The sequence below is a fragment of the Coenobita brevimanus genome, chromosome 23, assembly GCF_032717465.1.
Source record: "Coenobita brevimanus isolate Jiangsu-jjx chromosome 23, ASM3271746v2, whole genome shotgun sequence".
Lineage (NCBI taxonomy): Eukaryota > Metazoa > Arthropoda > Malacostraca > Decapoda > Coenobitidae > Coenobita > Coenobita brevimanus.
Window position 1 is genome coordinate 39391148 of NC_136976.1, and position 22555 is coordinate 39413702.

Consider the following 22555-nt stretch of genomic DNA (forward strand, 5'->3'; position numbering starts at 1 on the left):
AACAGGAAAAAGGAGTGGTTTAATAGAAGGTGTATGATAACAAAAAAAGAGAAAGATAAGGAGTGGAACAACTGGAGAAAGAGAGATATCAACAGAACAAAGGAAGAATATAAAAGAACTAGAGATGAACACACAAGAATACGTAGAGAAGAAGAAAGGAGTTTTGAAAAAAGTATAATAGACAAATGCAAGGATGAACCCAAACTGTTTTATAGATTTGTTAATGGCAAACTTAAACAAAAGGAAGGAATCACTAAACTGAAAGTAAAAGGAGAGGTCTATTAAGATGCAGCAATGCAAGCTGAAATAATGAACAAATGTTTCCAATCGGTTTTCACTAATGAAAAAGAGTTTGTGGAAGGGGAGGGAGTGATTGAAATGTACTGGGGATAAAATATATAGAAGTAGAGGTACAGAAAGTGTATAAATTACTGGAAACTCAAGATGTAAGGAAAGCCCGAGGGCCTGTTGGAATTTCTAATTGGGTACTGAAGGAATGCAGAGAACAACTGGCGGATAAAATTCACAGTTTAATCGTGTGTTCTCTGGAAGAGGGGAAAGTGCCACAAGAATGGAAGAGGGCAAATGTGTTACCAGTTTATAAGGGAGGAAACAGGGAAGAACCCTTGAATTATAGACCAGTGTCTCTAACCAGCATGGTTGCAAAATTGTGTGAGAGAATCCTGAAAGACAGATGGATAAAATATCTAGAAGAGATGAATATTTTGGCTGAATGTCAGTTTGGATTCAGAAGTGGAAGATCATGTGTTTCCAACTTGTTGAGTTTTTATTCAAGAGCGATTGACGTGTTAGAGGAGAGAGATGGTTGGGTGGATTGTGTGTACTTAGACTTAGAGAAGGCCTTTGACAAGGTACCTCATAAGAGACTAATGTGGAAACTAGAATATATAGGAGAACTGAAGGGGAAACTCCTGGAATGGATGAGAGACTTTTTGAGAGACAGACAAATGAGGACAGTAATAAAGGATAAGATGTCTGGATGGAGGGAAGTAACAAGTGGAGTCCCTCAAGGCTCAGTGTTGGCACCAGTAATGTTCCTGATTTACATAAATGATATGGTAGATGGAGTGAACAGTTATGCAAGTCTGTTTGCTGATGATGTAAAGATCTTGAGGAAGATAGAGGTTGAGGAGGATTGTAAAATGCTGCAGGAGGATCTGGACAGGATACATGATTGGAGCCGGACGTGGGAAATGAAATTTAATGGAAAAAAATGTAAAATACTGGAAATGGGTAAAAGTACCAGGAGGCCATCACTGAATTATTTTTTGGGTAATGAATTAATCACAAAAATGAGAGAAGGGAAAAATTTGGGAGTGCTGGTCCAAGATAGTTTGTCACCTGAAAAACACATTAACAAGATAATTAGAGAGACTTATAAACTCTTGACTAACATAAGAGTAGCATTTCATTATATGGATGAGGAAATGATGAAAAAATTGATAGTGGCCATGATCCGCCCCAGGTTAGAATATGCAGCGGTAGTGTGGTCCCCTCACAAAAAGAAAGATATAAACAAGATTGAGAGAATACAAAGAACAGCAACCAAGATGGTCCCCAGTCTGGCAGATTTGTCATACAGAGAGAGGTTGGAAAAGCTGGATTTGTCTTCCTTAGAGGAGAGATGAAAGAGGGGAGACAGGATTGCAGTGTTTAGGACCATGATAGGAGTAGATAAAATTGACCGAGAAGATCTGTTTGTATGAGATAAGAGAGCAACAAGAGGACACGGAATGAAATTGGAAAAGTCAAGCTGCTTGAAGGATATCAAGAAATATAGCTTTCCTTACAGAAGTATAGACTTATGGAATAGTCTGGACAAAGAGATCGTCCAGTCTAAAAACTTAAACGAGGTTAAAGCTAAATTTGACTTACTGAGAAACAGTGACGGGAACCCACGAGCATAGCACATTTCGTGTATATCACAGTTAAGCATATTAGGTAAATACATAAATATTTGGAACAACATGGACGAAAAGGTGGTGCAGGTGAAAAACATTCATGTGTGTAAAAGTAGACTAGAAAAATGTGGACATGGAGACAGGACAATACTAGCATTGCTCAATTCCTGTATACTACAAATAGGTAAATACACACACACACACACACACCTGCCTTTCTTACAACAAATTTTCATTTATTTTCTTTAATCAATTTTTTATGTAAAGATAATGCATTAAACAAAGGACATGGTAATTGGAACATGGAATGTAAGAGGTGCGAATGATTTGGTGAAAGAGAGAGAGATTGTCCAGGTGCTTGAGGGTGCTAAAGTTGATGTATGTGGAATAACTGAAACTAAATGGAGAGGTGAGAGTGTGAGAGAATGGGAGCATGGATGGGGTATATGTGCAGGAGTAGGTGAGAATGAGAGGGCAAAAGAAGGAGTGTGTATAGTTGTGAGTAAAAGATGGAAGAAGAACATAAAAGAGTATGGATCAGTTGGGTCAAGGATTGAGTGGGTTAGATTGAAAGTTGGAATACAAATGTGGGCAATTGTGTGCCTGTATGCGCCAACGCTAGATTGTGCAAGCAGAGTGAGAGAAGAGTTCTGAACAAATGTGGAAGTTTGCATGGAAAAGTTTGGAAGGAATGAACGAGTGTTTTGATCGGTGATATGAATGGTAAAGTAGGGAATGTGAAGGTGGATGGAATAGTTGGTGAGTAGGGTGTGCCTGCTTAGATAGATGAGAATGGTAATGTGTTAGTGGACATTTGTGCTGGGAGGGGGTTTGTGATAGCCAATACCCTCTTTAGACACAAAATGATCCACAGGTATACATGGTGAGTGATGAGAAAGGAGGGTGGTGAACTGAATAAAAGGAAGGCAGTGATTGATTGTGTGTGTGTGCATGAAAGGATGCGAAGATGTGTAATGGATGCAAGAGCCTATAGAGGTTGGGGGGAGTGTCAACTACTTGGTGGTGGCCACAATCAAGACCCAAAGAAGATGGAGTAATAGAAGAAGGGAAGGACAGGAAGAAGGAGTAGTTGCATGGAGAGTGGAAAGGTTACAAGAGGATGAGAAAAAGGCAGAATATAAGAGAGAAGTGGAGGAACGATTGGGCAAATATGAATTGGAGCAGATGGGGGACGTGGAAGGTGTGTACAGGATATTCACAGGAGAAATATGTGCAGCATGTGATGTGGTGTGTGGGATGAAGAGAAGACAGAGGGAGGTGCAAGGAACAGCATGGTGGAATGAAGAGGTGAGACAGGCTGTGGCATAAAAGAAGAAAGCATACAATGAATGGATGGGATATAGGGCCATGGAAGAAGTTGAGAGGCGGAGGAAAGAGTTATATGTAGAAAGAAATAGAGAGGTAAAAAGATTAGTAAGAGAGAGTAAGAAGAGAGTGGATGAGGAATTTGGAAGGAATTTGAGTGTAAAGTGGAGGGACTGTAAGAAAATGTTCTGGAAAGAGGTGAAAAGAGTAAGACAGGGTGGAAGTGAAGTTATCAGGGGAGTGAAAGATAAATATGGTAGATTACTAGTGGAGAAGGGAGAAAAAGTGAGCAGATGGAGAGAACACTTTAAGGAAGTGTTGAACATAGAGGATGGAAGTAATGCGAGTATAAGTGGCTGGGGAATGGCTGGGAGAAGGAGGGAGGTGAGAAGACAGGAAGAAATCAGTAGGATAGAAGTTTTGGAAGCAATGAAGAAAGTTAAATTGGGGAAAGCCCCAGGAATTGATGGAGTGTATGGTGAAATGTTGAAGCATGGGGGAGAGATAGTAGTAGAATGGATGTGGAAGATGTGCAGATTGGCCTGGGAGGAAGGTAGAGTTCTGTAGAATTGGAAGTCGGGTATAATTATTCCCTTGTACAAAGGAAAACGGGAAAAAGAAGTGTGTGGTAATCATAGGGGCATTTGTCTTCTTAGTATAATAGGAAAAGTGTATGGTAGGATACTTATTGACAGAGTTAGGGAAATAACAGAGGAATTAGTTGGAGAAGAATAGGGAGGCTTTAGGAAGGGAAGAGGTTGTGTAGATCAGATATTCATTCTTAGATCTTTAGTGAAAAAGTTTCTAGAGAAGGGAAAGAAGTTGTATGCGGCTTTCATGGATTTGGAGGAAGCATATGACAGGGTGGATAGACAAGGATTGTGGAAAGTATTAAGAATATATGGCGCAGATGGGAAGTTGTTGAATGCTATGAAGAGTATGTATGATGGTGCTAAGGCTGCAGTGCATGTGGATGAGTGAATTTTTCTCTTTGAAGGTTCGGTTGAATCAGGGATGTCATGTCTCCATGGTTGTTCAATCTGTACATGGATGGGGTAATAAAAGAGGTACAAGGTAGGGTAGTGGATGTTGGAGTGGCCCTGATGGGAGAGGGTCGTGTTTGGAAACTCCCTGTACTGTTGTTTGCAGATGGTACTGTGTTGTTGAGTGAAGATGAAGGGGAGCTGCAAGGCTTGGTGGATGAGTTTGGGAGAATGTGTAAGAAACAGAATCTAAAGGTGAATGTAGGGAAGAGTAAAGTGATGGTCTTTGAGAGAGGTGAAGTCAGTGAATGTTCAGTGAGGTTGGATGGTGAGGAATTGGAAAATGTGAGTTCGTTTAAGTACTTGTGTAACGCCAGGATTTTTATCCCATCGTTGTTCATCAGTGTAACGATGAGAAATTTTATCCTATCATTATTTATCAGGTTTGTTCTGTTTAACTTACTTGTTGATAATACAATGGGTACTCAACTTAGTCTCCCCTCAATGACTGGTAAAGTATTCACCAAAGAAAAAAAAACAAAGGGGGGGGAGTAACTTCGACTTTGAATGATAAAGGTTAATTGCATAAAGGATATTTTTGGTAGCGTTTGTATTTTTAGCCGAGTCGAGAATAAGTTAGTACCACGTGTGTTAGTCGTTCCCAAAGCGGAGGAATCTTGAACTGGAAGGGGAGTGAGTCATGCGTGAGAGGACAAAATTCCCTTGGTTGGATTTCAAAATTGCATATACTTTACTCTACTTTAAAAAGTCTATACTTGTTAAACAACAGACATTTTTTTTTTTTTAATTACATGACCTTTAATAATATGAAAAGAGTTGTAAATTAAGTACAAGTTTGGGCGATAGTAATACAGTACTGTTACCAAGCGAAACAATTTTAATATTTAACAATGACTCCTGAATTCATCACATTTCATATCTCGATTATCAGTTATTCTTGGGCTCGTCAATAGCCTCAAGACTGGGACATTCAATGACATGGACTGTCTTTTCAGGCTGGCATAGCCTCAAACCAAAAATATTCACTCATGTACTATTACGTCGGGCCAGTCTAAACTCATCACACAATTCACTAATATTTCATAATCACTCGGGCTTGCTTAGCCTCGAGGAACAATTCAAAATTACATATCCTTACAACCACTAAATTCACTTTAACACTCCCAATATTTCTAACCTGTTAATAAAAGAAGAGAAAAAAAACGGCTGAGTTTAAATTCGCTTTTCCGTTACATGATCACATTAACTTTCAAAATTCTGTACCTTATCTACTATCAAAAAAAGGTTCACCTGATTGATTCATAATTCAGTTGCTACTACATTCAGTTATAAATCTATTTGTGGGTAGTGTAAGCGTGTGTGTACGTCAAGTCTATGGGCAAATTCACATGATGGCCTCGTACAAACCCAAAAGTCACGGTGTCTGTGGACTGAAACAACGTCTGTTACTCGTAACGTCTGGATAGCCAGTGTCTACGTTAAACTTTTAACAACATTACTTCATATTGTTCACAACAAGCAAGAATTAAAACAAGCAAGGGAGGGAGAAAGGAGGAATGTGTACAGCTCACCTGAAACAACTTCTGTTACCCATAACGTCTGGATAGTCAATGTGGCTTATCGGGGCACACAGGGACGCTACTGCTAGTCAAATGAGACTGTGTTTTTGCGATATGGTGGGTTTTAATTCTCTTCACTATTTATATAGTAGAGAACACATGATGTTAGGACTTTTGATTGAATTGGTGAAAATTTGGGATTCAATCCTTACTACAGTTAAATACTGAATTTACTGCCATCACCCCCTGAGTTTGGGGTAGCTTATGCCATCTAGTGACGGCTAAGGCAAGCGGAACTACTTGGTCCTCACAAATTACATTACCTTTGCCTTTTCTGACTACTGTATTAATTTCACATATTTGGACTCTAGCATCGTCATTAGTAAACATTTCACAGCAATGATACGGAAAGAATTGCATACCCATTATTATTCTGTTTAAGGTTTAAACTTGGTGCCCGGCAACGACGCACCACAGGCAAGAGGATGTTGCCCACATCTGCTACTCGTTACTCACCAGATGGGCGAACTCCTATAGCTCAACACTCCCAGTTACACTACCTATGCATAGATACAGAGATATATACATATAAAAATAAAGTTGTCCCTATATCGATCATTAACACATGAACTACTACTTAGAACAGGAGCCTTATAGACTAGTATTCAGATTACACTCTATCTAACTTAGAAATTACAGTACCTCTAAACATATACCTGAATACTAAATTTGTGGCATTACACGGCTCTCACGTTCGGAAGACAAATTTTACCCAAGTCAGTCATCTATAACATATGCATGGATGAAATGTTGTTACTCCTATAACTGCTATTAACACTTTGAATTGGAACATTTTTTCCCCACAATCGGTGGCACCTGTCGGTCCACATTAAACACCTAATGCGTACCTCGGAAGGTCACTTACTCATTTCATTAGGAGGTATGATCACTCCTTACAGTGATGTGATGAGGGAATTTATGCCCCAGTCAGCCTCAGGTTTTGGAGGATAGCTTGTCGCTCACCAGAGCTTGACAGGGTCTCTCGAGAGTGAGATCACCACGGGGGCGCTTCCTTCCACTCTTCCATTCGCATTCGCATTCACTCGGTTCTTTTGTTTCCAGCATTCTGCCTGCAAGAAGGTGAGGGCTCATTCTGTCCTGAAGACTCCACTACCTCACAAACCGTGCTAACTGTAAGGTGAGGGGATTAATTACTCCCCTCGAAGTAAGGCACTTCCCGGTTCCAACCGGAACACTTTTCTCTCTCTTTTTTTTTTTTTTTTTAAACCCTCTCCTCGGGGATGAGTCCACCCGGAACACAACCTCAGGCAGTTATGTTTCACAACATTCGTCTCATGCACTTATCTCTACTTTTCTGTTTAACGCTCCTCTATAAGCCTCCGAGGGGCATTCCTCACTCGCAGTGGTACGCTCATCTTCGGGCTCCGGGGCGAGCTCCTGTTGCAACGGTTCTAAGAGCCATTCCTCGGTACCGTAATATGGTTTTACCTTTTCAGCAGCCCTTTGTATTCTCTTGCCACTAAATACATTTTCAATGATATAAACACTTCCATCTAGCAACACTTCGATCACTTTGTACGGGCCGTCCCATTTGGCATTCAGTTTCCTACAGGTACCTGGTTGTATGGTTTCTTTTTTCGCCCACACCAAGCTATTGACCCCAACCTTCTGCGCTCTCCTCCGCCTGTTGGCCACATCCCGGTATCGCCTGGTCATCTTTTGGTGGGTTCTTTTAATAAGGGTGTGTGCTATCGCTAGGTCGTCCTCCTCTGCGTCCACGGAAGGCAATAAGGTATCAATGAGGCGAGGGGGATGGCGTGAGAAGAAGGCATAATAGGGCTGTTGTCCCGTGCTTGAGTGCACCACTTGATTTGTGACGGTTTGGCACGACTGGAGCAGCTGAGGCCAACGCAAGGGGTGCCCGTTGCAGAGGGATGCTAGGATATTTTTCATAGTCCTATGCATCCTTTCAGTGGTGGAATTTCCCCGGGGATGATAAGGGGTGACGTAGAACAAGTCCACCTGGTTCCTCCGGCAGAACTTCTTGAATTCTCCACTTGTGAACTCTCCGCCGTTGTCCAGGACGATACCTCGTGGCGTCCCAAAGTCGGTGAAGTATTGCCCAAGACCCTGTATGATGTGTTGTGTATGTTTGTCTCTGAGTGGGTAATATTTCACAAACCTACTGTAGTGATCTATCACAGTAAGGACATATCGGTAGCCCTGAGCTCCAGCAACCATATCGGTCAAGTCGATCCTGATACGTTCTATTCGCAGTACCGAGTTGCTCATCCGCCTCATCTAATTGGATAGTTACATGATCTCTCATTGTCTGGGACGGATGATCAGCTTCCAGCTGCGATTGTCCAAATAATTGTCCGTACAGAGACATGGTGACCCTAATTATCTTTTCCACCCTTACTCAGAAAATTAGATTTTGGAATGCTTTCTCTCTTTTGGTGTTTGTAAAAGAATTATGGATTTTGTTTGTGAACACCTTCATTACCTTTGAGTAGGTGTAATCACTTACATCGTCTCTGTAGGCCTCAGTAATTTTGCTAAATATTGCGTCCACTCGCTCTCTAACTGCGCCTCTCCAGTGTACTCCATCATCTAGATTATTGCTATAGTAAGCCCAGTTAAATTGCAGGTTTTGATTAGGCAAGCGTCGGCGAATTTTCTGATTGGCAGAGTTCCTTACGGTTTTATAGTCCTCGGATGAAATAGGGGCACTTGCTCCCTGGTACACTCTCGGTTCTAATTGGCAAACAATCATCCTTGCGCGGCATTGTTTCTCTAGCTCTCTGGTAACAGTCTTTATTCTGTGAAAAATTTCTTGAGGGGTAGTATTTTGGTCAGTATCATTACTTCCAGTCCACAAAAATACAAGGTCACATTCCCTCTCCAATGCAGAATTTAACTGGGGGTCCTGAAAGAAATTCCTAACCTTGCCCCCACTTGCCCGAAAGATTCTAATCTCCACGTCCTGAACATGTTGTTGCGGAGGTATTTGGGAATGACCAACCAATGCTACGCTTAACATTCTCACTCTCTTTGCTAGTCACTTCCCTTCACTTTCTCACCAGCGCCACTAACTGGGGAACGAAACTCATCCCACCGATGTGCCACCAGTGTAACGCCAGGATTTTTATCCCACCGTTGCTCATCGGTGTAACGATGAGAAATTTTATCCCATCATTGTTTATCAGGTTTGTTCTGTTTAACTTACTTGTTGATAATACAAAGGGTACTCAACTTAGTCTCCCCTCAATGACTGATAAAGTATTCACCAAAGAAAAAAAACAAAGGGGGGGGGAGTAACTTCGACTTTGAATGATAAAGGTTAATTGCATAAAGGATATTTTTGGTAGCGTTTGTATTTTTAGCCGAGTCGAGAATAAGTTAGTACCACGTGTGTTAGTCGTTCCCAAAGCAGAGGAATCTTGAACTGGAAGGGGAGTGAGTCATGTGTGAGAGGACAAAATTCCCTTGGCTGGATATCAAAATTGCATATACTTTACTTTAATAAATCTATACTTGTTAAACAACAGACATTTTTTTTTCTTTTTAAATTACATGACCTTTAATAATATGAAAAGATTTGTAAATTAAGTACTAGTTTGGGCGATAGTAATATAGTACTGTTACCAAGTGAAACAATTTGAATATTTAACAATGACTCCTGAATTCATCACATTTCATTTCTCGATTATCAGTTATTCTTGGGCTCGTCAATAGCCTCAAGACTGGGACATTCAATGACATGGACTGTCTTTTCAGGCTGGCATAGCCTCGAACCAAAAATATTCACTCATGTACTATTACGTCGGGCTAGTCTAAACTCATCACACAATTCACTAATATTTCATAATCACTCTGGCTTGCTTAGCCTCGAGGAACAATTCAAAATTACATATCCTTACAACCACTAAATTCACTTTAACACTCCCAATATTTCTAACTTATTAATAAAAGAAGAGAAAAAAAAAACGATTGAGATTAAATTCGCTTTTCCGTTACATGATCACATTAACTTTCAAAATTCTGTACCTTATCTACTATCAAAAAAAGGTTCACCTGATTGATTCATAATTCAGTTGCTACTACATTCAGTTATAAATCTATTTGTGGGTAGTGTAAGCGTGTGAGTACGTCAAGTCTATGGGCAAATTCACATGATGGCCCAAAAGTCACGGTGTCTGTGGACTGAAACAACGTCTGTTACTCGTAACGTCTGGATAGCCAGTGTCTACGTTAAACTTTTAACAACATTACTTCATATTGTTCACAACAAGCAAGAATTAAAACAAGCAAGGGAGGGAGAAAGGAGGAATGTGTACAGCTCACCTGAAGCAACGTCTGTTACCCGCAACGTCTGGATAGCCAATGTGGCTTATCGGGCACACAGGGACGCTACTGCTAGTCAAATGAGACTGTGTTTTTGCGATATGGTGGGTTTTAATTCTCTTCACTATTTATATAGTAGAGTACACATGACGTTAGGACTTTTTATTGAATTGGTGAAAATTTGGGATTCAGTCCTTACTACAGTTAAATACTGAATTACTGCCATCCCACCCTGAGTTTGGGGTAGCTTATGCCATCTAGTGACGGCTAAGGCAAGCGGAACTACTTGGTCCTCACAAATTACATTATCTTTGCCTTTTCTGACTATTAATTTCACATATTTGGATTCTAGCAGCTTCATTAGTATGCATTTCACAACAATGATACGGAAAGAATTGCATACCCATTATTATTCTGTTTAAGGTTTAAACTTGGCGCCTGGCAACGATGCACCACAAGCAAGAGAATGTTGCCCACATCTGCTACTCGTTACTCACCAGATGGGCGAACTCCTATAGCTCAACACTCCCAGTTACACTACCTATGCATAGATACAGAGATATATACATATAAAAATAAAGTTGTCCCTATATCGATCATTAACACATAAACTACTACTTAGAACAGGAGCCTTATAGACTAGTATTCAGATTACACTCTATCTAACTTAGAAATTACAGTACCTCTAAACATATACATGAATACTAAGTTTGTGGCATTACGCTTGGGTAGTGTGATGAGTAAGAATGGAGGTTTGGAGGGTGAAGTGCTTGAAAGGGTACAGCAGGGAAAAAAGGTTGCTGGTTCCTTGAAAGCAGTGATAAGAAACACGGAAGTGAGCATGGAAGTGAAAAAGTTACTACATGACAGTATTGTGATACCAACTCTAACGTATGGAAGTGAAGCTTGGACGTTGTTGGAAGCACACAAGTCAAGAGTGAGAGCAGTGGAAATGAGTTATTTAAGGGGAGCCTGTGGAGTCACATGGAGAGACAGGCTGACAAATGAGGCTATAAAGGAGCGTTGTGGTGTGGATGTGGATGTGATAGGAAGCGTTAGGAGGAATACACTGAGGTGGTTTGGCCATATGGAGAGGATGGATGGTGAAAAACTGACAAAGAGAGTGTATGTGAGTGAGGTGGAGGGGGGGGAAAGGGAGGGGGAGGCAGAGGATGAGCTGGAGGGATGGGGTGGAGAGGTATATGCGAGAGGGGGGTGTGAGTTGGAAGCAGGGCAGTGAAATGGCAGGCAGTGAAATGGAGGCGATTTGTTTGTGGCCATCCCGAACGGGATTGAGGCATCTGGCAAGATAGAATTTAATGCAATTGAAGAATTTTTACCACATGCAATTTTAACATTTTTTTTGTGTGTGTATACATATACTCCATATAGCCTTTATGGCATAATGGATTTCATGAAAGAAAATGTCAGGGGAGTGTCCTTTATTTTCAACCGAGCCCCTGCCCTTCTGAAAGTCCATGCATGTCACTGTAATCAGTCAATGGTTCAAGTCACTTGGCAAGGTCATCCCAAACAGCATTGATTCTGTTGAAACCAGGCCGGATGGAAGGGTTATAAGGAAGCCTCTAATAATGCGAGTTAGTTTTTAACAGTGTTCAGTCGGTGGTAAAAGTCTCAGGGGGCTTGATCCATATGTGTCTTTTTGAACAAAATAATTAAACATTATTTATTTATTTATTTATTTTTATTTTTATTTATTTTTTTTCCAAGTTGGATGGATGAGCTGAGGGTCAGCCATAGGGTGACCTATTGTTTTTGAGAACAGTTGATCAATGGTCAAGTCACATGGCAAGATCATGTTAAACAGTTTTTATTTTAGTCCAGACTTTGTTGAAGGCCTCATGATAAAGCAGTGGTAAAGGGATTTAGTTTTGAGAACAGTCCATCATAGCATGGTCATGAGACACGGTCAGGTCAATGGTTAAACTTGGTGGAAGGATTGAGGGTCAGCCAGAGATGAAGAGTTTCAGTTTCGAGAACAGTGGGTCTAGGGTCAGAGTCATAAGACAAAGCCAACACAAGCACTTTTGATCCAGTGTCGACTGCACTTAGTCAAAGAGTTATGAGTCTGACAAGAATAAAGTATTTTGTGTCAGAAGTCAAGGACACAAGACTAAGTCAAACATTTGACCCTTAGATCAGTTCAGGGTGTGGGTGTTGTAATCTTTGAATGCTCCTTGTTTGTTACTCAAATGTTGGAGATTGATTCATGAGTTACTGATTTGCACCTAATTGGCAATTAATGCCATTGCATTTTGGCTGAGTTATTTTAATTTCCCTCCCCTCAGCAGATGAAGGAAGGCAATGGAGAGGGAAGAAAATCACAGGGAATGTGAAAAATTTATTTAATTTTATTTTTTACTTTTCTGTTTAATTTTGGCTGTAGTAACTTCCTCCATCAGGTGGTATTTCTAGCATCCTAGGCACTACACCCACTAGGTCAATAAACCTGTTTGCTGGCTTATGCATTGCCATATCAACAACCCTCCCTGACTTTTGGACTTCCTTTTCCCTCCTCATACATCTGTATGCTTTTTATGTAGGTCTGTGGGTTGGTTTTGTTGATAATCAATGGAGTAGTGCAATGTGAAATTGGTGTGTGGCAGATCTAGGGTCTAATACATCATCCCCCGAGCAGGCTCATGCTATTTTGCGCTTCACTGGAGTATTGCTTAAAGAATAATTTTTCTTTGCCCAATCAATTAAAACACAAGGAGCCTATCCTGGGCCTGGCATGAGGCACATAGCTTTTGTGGTACTGCAGTCTTCGAGACAGCAAATATATGGATTTATTTTAAAACCTGTCAGTTATAGCACATTTAAGCATATGAGGTGCTACCCAAAACTCCTGAAATTTGAGAGCATGGCAGAAACTGGTTTTTGTATGGTGTGTGGATACTACGTGGCAGTTCATGCATCCTTTGTTTGTTAGTGTGTCAGGTGGCGTAGTGCAGGGTGGATGCGTTCGCAGTACATGTGTGTTTTTTTATTGTTGTGTGTGGGTTAGTTTGCAAATTTTGTGATCTCAAAAATGGAAGATGTGAAAGAGCAAAGTGTGTGCACCATATTTTGTATGAAACTCAGGAAGAATGAAGCAGGAACTCATAAAATGTTAAAACAAGAATTTTTTGACCATTTTTCGGGGGTTACACAAACCTACAGCTGGTTTAAGTGCTTTAAAAATGGATAAATGTTAGCAGTTGACAATGCAGGTTCTGGTCACCCTTCCATCAGTTCAGCTCCTAACAGTGTGGCCAGAGTTTGTGCAAGCATCCTTGAAGATTGCGGAAGGACAGTCCACGATGTTTGCGACATTGTTAGCCTATCATATGGAAATTGCAATGGATTTTGTCCGGTGGCTTTGTCATGGGACAAATTGCCACCAAGTTTGTCCCGAGGCTCCTGACTGATGAGCAAGAGCAGCATCGCATGGAGGTCTGCATGGAGCTCAAGGAAATGGCCAGAAATGACCCTAACTTTCTCACAAGTGTCATAACTGGTTAGGTTAGGTTCATCCCAAGTTTCACACAACCCATGATGCACACACATTGTTCTTTTGCATCTTCCATTTTCTAGATTTAAAAAATTTACAAACTAACTCAAACACAACAATAAAAACACACACACATGCAGCAAACGCATCCACCCTGCACAACGCCACTTGACACACTAACAAACAAAGGGTGCATGCAGTGCCACCTAGCATCCACATACCATATGACAAGCAGTTTTCGCCTTGCTTTCAAATTTCGGGAGCTTTTGGGCAGTACCTTATAGTTACGTGATATGTATGGTTTGTATGGGTTGCAAAAAGTTTGCCTGTATGACAGAGTCTGCCATGTATATATTACTTTTTTATAAAATGTACAGTACCAAGTAGCCTATCCCTCGACCCCCATCCTATAGATGGGGCAAAAAAGGATTGGATGGATGATTGGTTGGACACAAGACATCAGGTCACATCTGTTCACTACATTACTTCCATCTATCCATCCATTATCCAGTCCCCAATTACTCCGTCAGGAGCATAGGGGCCCAGGACAAGGTTTTTCAGTCCCAACATTGAGGCAGGAGTGACAAGCCCCACTTGCCTCTAAGTGGCATTATGTGTGCAGTAAACCTGAGCCATTCCTTAGGTGGATGCCAATGCCTGCTCGGTTCAGTTGCAGTGCCTCAACCTACCATCCTGTCAGGTGTCATTCAGCTGTATGGTTACCATCCAGTGTAGTAAATAGTTTCTTGGTTTTAGGAAACATTTGGGCTTATCAGTCAGTGTAAAGTCACCTGGAGAGAGAGAGAGCACTACATTGAGTGAGTGAATGATAATTGCTCCCACATACCATAAGCATTAATTCCAAAGCAATTTATTGTTTTTTAAAGTTTCTTTTTTTTCATTCCAGTTGAAAGTCATCATGGGTTTTTCCCAGTCATTTCCATTTCAGTTTCACTTCAAATCATAATTGATCCCATCTTTACTACCAGCATCCACTTTGAATGTCCACCACAAACTTTGAACTCAAGGTATATATACATCATGAGTCAAGCCTAATATAACTCAGCCACCATAAATTATTTTTTGATGTCAAGGAATGTTAATCTGTAGTTTTGTTGCATCTTACTCAAAACCAAAAACATTGATTCATGTAACAGGTCTGAGTCAGTGGTAGAGGTGTGGTATGCTTGGCAGGAGAGGTCCATAATCAGGGCTCATATTCAGTGAAAGGTTTTAAGATTCTGAATGGGTATAGAGAAGTCAAAGTATTACCCAGTGCTTTTGTACTCACCTGAACTCTGACTTTGCTTCATATTGTACACAGTAAATAGGAAAATAACTTTCCATTTTTTTCTCTCTCTCTCTGACAGACACTATGAGATCCTGTACCCTTGTCAGTGTGAATACCGCCTGGCCCGAAAACTGAGATGCTCTCCCATCTACAGTGAGCAGGAGGCACGTGGAGCTGTCTTCGGTACACGCATGGGCTTCGAGAGACCTATTTACTTTGACATCACACACAAACGTGGGTTGAACAATGCTAAATGAAGTAATGTAATGCATGTATACTAAATGCATCTTATTAACCCCTTAACCACAGGGCGTTACTTTCGTGACGCTTGGGAGCAAGGGATCATACCGCGGGGCATCACTTTTGTGATTCTGTGTTATTTTGAATTCGCCCAGGCTATCAAGTGTTGGCTTGTATCATCTATCAGTACTGCCAATGTCCAACACTAGTCAGCACTCCTAATCTCATCTGTACTCCCATCCATTGTTGACAATTTAGCCATTTCTCCCCATTCTTGACTCCCCTCCCTGCCTTCCCTCCCTTACCCTCTCCTCTCGCCTTCCCGGTCATGCTGCACTAAGTAAATCTTCCCCGGAATTTTCCACTGATTTCATCTATTGAAATAAGCCCTATGCCCTATTCTTATACAAAATAATATATACAAAAAAGAAATAAGGTAAGTGATAGTGCCATACACCTGGAATTGGCTAATTATCACCTGACAACACCTCATGTGCACTCATATGCTAATTTTCCCTGTTTATTTTTCCTTGAAATATGCCGTATAATCTATTCTTGTAATAAAAATATATATAAGAAAGGAAGGGAGAAGCCTAAGTGATATTTACATTCACCTGGAACTACCTAATTTATTATGTATTGTCTAGATTTCCTGCCAATCATTTCATAACGTATATATTAGCAGCTGTCACCACTCTGACATTGGCAACCTTTCACTGCCCCTACGCCACCACAGCATTCAGTTTACTGTCGTTTTTCAAGGTGAAACCACGTCGGATTTGCTCCTGTCCAATTCTGCCGCTTTTTAGCCCTATGCAAAGGGCCCTGTGACCTCTACCCCTACTAAACCTCATGTGGAAAGGGGTAAAGGGCTAAGTTACTGCTGTGGAACGTGAACTGGCTAATTTATCAATGAAAATGATGGACAGTGACTACGATCTTTCTGGTGACTAAAACAGTGCAAGTGGAAATGTAAAGTAATCCCTCTAATATCCGAATGCCCAATATCCGAACATCCCAACTAACCAGACACAATCGTCCTGGGATCCAATATTCCCAAAATGGTCCGATAACCGCAAAAAATTCGGAAAAAAAAAAAAAAAAAATTTCCTGCCCGTAATTTGAACTTGGCGCGCCCGGCGCGGGACAGATTTGTTGTGGCGCATCATTCCTCCGACGTCCGATAGAGCGCCACTGCATCCTCCCCATTTTCCGCCTGTCTCTCGTCAGAGTGCACGCTCGTCATCATGGCTGCCCACATGCTCATTTTTGTGGTGGTGCCTTACCTGCTACAGGCACTCCTGCTGCTCTCATGCCTCTTATTAGTGTGTGTGATGATGGCCTCGCCGCCTGAGAAGAGGAAGAGAGTGGTGTTGACTCTGGAGAAGAAACGGGAGATATTGGAGAAAGTAGATGCGGGGTGGTCTTCTTCCCGCATCCTCCACGAGTTCAACCTGGCCCGATCTACTTTGTTCGATATCAAGAGACCCCGAGACAAACTCATGCAGTACACGGCTGACTTCTCGTCGAGAAGCAAACGCAACGTAGAGAGGAAGGTGATGTTTACTCCCAAGTTTGCTGAAATCGACCGCTCCTCGTTGATTTGGTATTGACAGCAACGTGCTGCTGGTGTGATGGTACGTGGTTCAGAGCTGAAGGCTGCTGCTGAGAAGTTCGCCAGGCTTCACAACGCCCTAGACTTCAAGGCATCCGAGGGTTGGCTCTTGGCGTTCAAGTTTTGGCATGGCCTTACCAACCGTAAAGCTCATGGCAGTGTCGTACACTAACAAGGATGGAGTTGACGAGTTTCGGCACAAGGTTAAGGGCTTGATCGACAGGGAGGGCCTCACTCTCGGTCAAGTCTACAATGCTGACGAAACTGGTTTATTCTATCGCCCTTTACCAACGAACACTCTAGCCGAGGAGACGGAGAAGCGTGTGCCTGGTCGCAAGCTCTCCAAGCAACAGATATCTGCTTTGTGTTGTGCCGATGCTAACGGCTTGCTACCGGCTTAAGCCCGTTATTGTTGGCCGTGCAAAGCAGCCTTGGTGTCTTCGTGGGGTGATGGTTGTCCTTCCTGTCGTCTGGTACCATTCTTTGAAGGCATGGTTTACAGCCCAGATTTTCAAAGACTGGTTCCACTGCCACTTCGTCAAGGAGGTCATACATTACCAGACGAAGACACTGGGAATCCCGCACTACCAGGTAAAGGCCCTCCTTCTCCTCGACAATGCACCTGCCCACCCGTGCAACAAGGACTCGGTGGCTGAGAATGGCCGGATTAGGTGCATGTTTCTGCCACCTAATACGACTGCTCTCATCCAACCAGTGGACCAAGGAGTGATCGTAGCAACGCCTATACCGAAGGAAGTTCCTGGACGAGGTGATGGTTGTTCTCGAGGACGAGGACGAGTGCAGGGAGGGACAGGACACGTGAGGCCTGCGGACTTTGGAAAACCTTCACCGCTACAACATCAAGTCTGCAATCTACAACTGGGCCAGTGCATGGAAGGAAGTCCCTGTCAAGACTCTAGAAAATGGTTGGTCTCGTCTGCTTCTCGGAACGGATGTGGAGTACGATTTTCTAGGTTTTGACGTGGATGACTTCCATGCACGGCTACGTACGCATGGCGACAATGTTGATGTGGACGATGTGCGTGAGTGGTTGGATGACGACGAGGGCGATCCTGGGTATCAGACATTGTCTGATATCGAGATCGCATCTTCAGTTGCAGGTGTCAGTACACAGCTTGAAGATTCCGACGAGGACGGCGACAGTGATGCGGACTCCTTTCAGCATGACACTACTCCAGCCATCCCCAAGCTGAGCGCACTCTGGGAACACCTAGAGTTCGTTCTCGACTACCTGGAACACCCTGACTGCGACAGGGAGACGGGGCCCTTGGGACTTTTGGGGGAAGTGCGTACTTTCAGGCAGCGCATCATCAATCGTCAGAGTCGTCGTTCCTTGCGTCAATCAGCCATTGACAGTTTTTTCAGGCCCGTGACCCCTGCTGTGCCCAGCCCTGGCTCCACTCCGTTGCCTCCCCAAGACAGGCCCTCATGCTCCGAGCCACAGCCCAGCACATCAGTCACGGTGGAGTCACCGCTCGACGTGAGTTTGCGTCTGTCTTCAGAGTCGTCTGCAGTGGGTACGCCATCACCACGACCCAGCGACGCACCCCTAGGTCACCTGCCAGTGATACTCTCGGACTTTGACAGTGATTAAACAGCAAGAACTTCTCCACTAGACCACACGGGAAATTACATGTTGTGCAGTGAAAAAAACAGTGTGTTGTGTTAAGGATTTACAGTTGTGAGTGATAAGACAATTTTGGAACAAAATTTAATGTAAATAGACTTGTTTGTTTTTGCTTTAGAAAATGGTTAGAAGAGTGGGAAAAGTTAAAGTGCAGAGTGCAACACTTAGTAAGTTACAATGGAGCATAAGTTAGACAAGAGTGCGCACTGTGAATAGAACGGACTTCTGAGTGCGATTGACTAAGTTTAGTGCAAGACTTCATGAATAGTGTAATGCAAGTGCTTCAGGAAATCCTTCTTACTGTCAGAGTCCGAGAGGAGGCAGTTATTCATCGAGATGGCCGTGGACTTGCTGTAAGTAGGCAGAATGTTTCATACTGTACTTTTTTCCATACTATACTTACCTCAAACATCTCATTTCACACTTTAATGTCCTTTATTGGTGTGAATAGGGTGTTAGGAGCTATGCATGTGCAGTAGGAAGGTGTTTTTCTGAGTTAGGCAAGGTTAGGGTCCATAAGTACCAGTCCAGGAGCCAGGGACTTGTAAGTTCCCAGAATGTTGAATATTGTATGAACCTACCTCTAAAACCTCATTTCATGCTTCTTTAGCATTTATTTCAGTCTTTTATGTGCCTTATTGGTGTGATTTGGGTCTTAAATAGGTGCTATGCATGTCCAGAGGGAGTTGTATAGGTGTTTCTCTGAGTTAGAGTCTATAAGTACAAGTCCATAAGCTGGGGCCCAATACCCGGACAGGACCACTATCCGGACCTGCCTATGGCTCTATTATGTCGGATATTGGAGGGATTACTGTGTAAATAATGTGTTAACAGCAAGTGAAAGCAATGAATGTAAATATAAGTGAACAGTGGAAAATAGATTTATAAGTTACTGCAAGTGACAGTTCATAACACAGTGTAAATAAAATAGAAATGTAAATAATGAAAATAAAATAGAGAATGTAAATAGAAATGTAAATGAGTAGTAATATAAGAATACGAGTATATATAACGGTACTTGGAGTAATGAAAGTGAAAGTTTCACTCTAGCATGTATGAATACTATGAGTTATGAAGGTGAAAGTGACAGATTCGCTCTCAATGCTAGTATAGAGGACGAGAAAGTGAATGCTACGTATGTTACTGAAAGAGAAATTGAATGCCTACAGTGACAATAAACTAATATTACTGAAGGAAACTTATGGATAAAGACTGCAGATATATATAAGTGTTATATAGTAATAGAAATATAAAGTGTGAGTGTTTTTATGAATAATAAATGACAGAATACCAGCGGCGAACGTGCGCAAGTGGGAAGCTGGTACGCGCTCGTAATTTTCATTGCTTTCACAGTGTTTTTTTTTTGGAATATGGATTCCAAACTATTTGAAAATCATAGAATAGTGTTTCTAGTGGTAATATCAGGCTGTGGTAATCATGTTATGGGGTGTCGGGAAGTGTAAAGTGGAGACTTCTTTACCCAACTCCAGAAGTCTCCACAAGTCCTACGGTACTTGACGAAGGCACAACAAACATCCCAGGAGAAAGCTAAAGGTATGTGCCATATGCATATTTAATTATAATATTCTAGGACTAATAACTGATTTTTGGCAAATATTTTTACAAAGTCTGTCGGAGCGCGAATATCCCCGTGGGACACGCAAGGAGCGCCAAAACAACCCTGCGGTTTAGGGGTTAATCTCATCAATCAAACTCCTGAAGCCTGAGAATTTGTTTTTTGTTCCCTTGCCAAAGCAAGACTCCCCCCCCCCCATCAGGTACACCTTCGGCTGAAAGGATTAGACACAATCTATTTTAACTCTGTCAGCCTGAGGAAGTACTTCTATTTATTTCTGGTAAGCCCATAATGCAGGTCCATCACTGAGGTACAGTATTTGGTTTTCTTATCCTGCTCATTATGCACAGTCCTGTCCTTCCCATTGTGTTGAAACATTTTTTTTTTTTTTTTTTTCAGCCCTGTTACTTGACAGTTTTACTCTCTTAATATGACAGAATGTCTGTTATAGTTGACCTCTGCTTATGATGTCCTTGCTTGCACTTATTTCGCATGCATTGTGCCCGTAAGTAGTGTCAGAATTCAGCAAGGTGCTTCAGACTACAGCAGACCCACATTTTACGATGCGGATTCTTTTGACAAAATCCATCACATAACATTTTGTCATACATTGTTTCAGTTATAACATGGGTTCAGTTGGAATATATTTTTGGCAAATGGTCACCCCCCCAACAAAGTCTAAAAATGAAATTTCCAACCTACCTAAACTGGTTCCTGGATCCTATCTATTTTTTTTTTTTTTTTTTTTTTTTTCCTGTCACCTTTGGTTGTAACAGAAAGAGTAATAAGAGAGGGGGAGTAGATGTAAGAGGAGGAGGAAAGTTAAAAAAACGAATTTCCTACTCACCTAAACTGGTTCCTGGTCCTACCTGGTTCATATCATGGATCCCCCTCCCCCCCCAAGGATGGGGGACAGCAGATGCCCCTGGGCAATCACTTATTGTCCTCAGGAACAGTTACATTAGATGAGAGAGAGCAATGGGAAGAGGCAGCAGGAGAGATCATGGGTGAGGAATCTGATGAGTTTACACTGAGGTTATTCTCCTGTCCCCAGCGAAACATCCTTGCTGCAACCAGAGGTGGGCACTGCAAATGAAAATTCACTTCCTCAATGCAGATCCACAGACTCAAAAAATTGCTTCCGCAACCGCAAATCTACAAAATTCTTGAAATTAGCATTTCTGCAAATGCAAAATCACAAATGCAAACCATTGTTATCCCTTTCATTACTCCAGCATCAGCTTCATTTTATTCTGTATATATACCATTAAAGGATTATTACCCATCCCCACCCCAGATGGGCTCGGGGATGGATACTGTTTTCACTCGGTTTTTCTGTTTGTCTCTCTGTCTGTTAACAACTTTACACAAAAACTGCTGGTGCAGTTTTGACTAATATTACAAGGAGATGGGCAATGACCTTCTGACCACCTGATAAAATTTTGGACACAATTGGACCAAGGCCCAGGCCTATTAAAAAAAAAAAAAAAAAAAAAAAAAAAAAAAATCAAATTTATCATATCAACATGAAACCAAAACCTAAAGTTGCATCTTTCATATCTGCATCCTATAACATGCCTCATTACATCAGGGAGGTCACCCCTCAGTTAGTGGTAGGAAGATCAATGTTAGGTGGGTCGGGCCAAAAATTTCAAATGGGCATAAAATTGTCAATTTTCACCCAGTTTACTCCAAATCTGATATGTGACATCTTTGACTAGATATCCTGTTGTGTTTATACATCAGCATCAAAATGACTGCCAGGGATGGGTTTACTGTGCCTTGGCACTGCTTCTTGTATTAAATTTAGGATGATATTTTTCATAATCAAAGGGTTGAAAATCATCTCTAGTTACTTACCCACTACAATTATATCTTTATTTACTCTTTTCTGACTAACAATAGGTGACTTTATGAAGCTTAGAAATTGTCTAAAGCAGTGAATGGGATATATAAAAGTATAGTTATAGTAAAACTAAAATATATATTTCAGTTATTATTATTAGTATATTAGACTGTTTTTTACTATAGAACAAGGGTAAATACTTCACTATTGTATATAAATTAATTAAATTGTTACACTTCACAGCTCACACTTGACAAGTTGACACACCAATCCACCTCTATTCCTCAGCCTCCCCAGTCCTTACTCCTTAGTCACAGTCAGATTCCTCTAACAACAGAGACAACTCCAACATTTGATATATCCATCTATCTGTCTCTCTATCTATCTAACTATATATTGATACTGCATGGGGAAAGGTGGTTGGCTGGTAAGGCAAATGGTAAAATTGTGTTCAGTTTCATTTCGTGTGTTTCTTGAATATGTTATTTATCTACCTAATGATTTTTTTTAGATTAAAATACTGGCACTGGCAATGCTGTAAGTCTGCCTAATTTGAAATTTAGGCTAAAGGTCATTCTAGGATGACTGGGAGGCTTCGTTGCACATCTTTGCACTTTTCATCTTGTTATTGACTTGTATGCTAAAC

General features: G+C 41.5%; 1 protein-coding gene across 1 annotated transcript in view; it reads left to right on the top strand.

The window, feature by feature from the left end:
- Positions 1 to 22555, top strand: part of LOC145392951 (pyruvate dehydrogenase phosphatase regulatory subunit, mitochondrial-like) — an 865738-nt gene that overhangs the window by 434844 nt on the left and 408339 nt on the right. The window contains exon 12 of the mRNA XM_080267241.1: positions 15064 to 15218. Within this exon, the coding sequence (XP_080123367.1) occupies positions 15064 to 15218 (155 nt within the window). The remainder of the gene's footprint in view (positions 1 to 15063; positions 15219 to 22555) is intronic.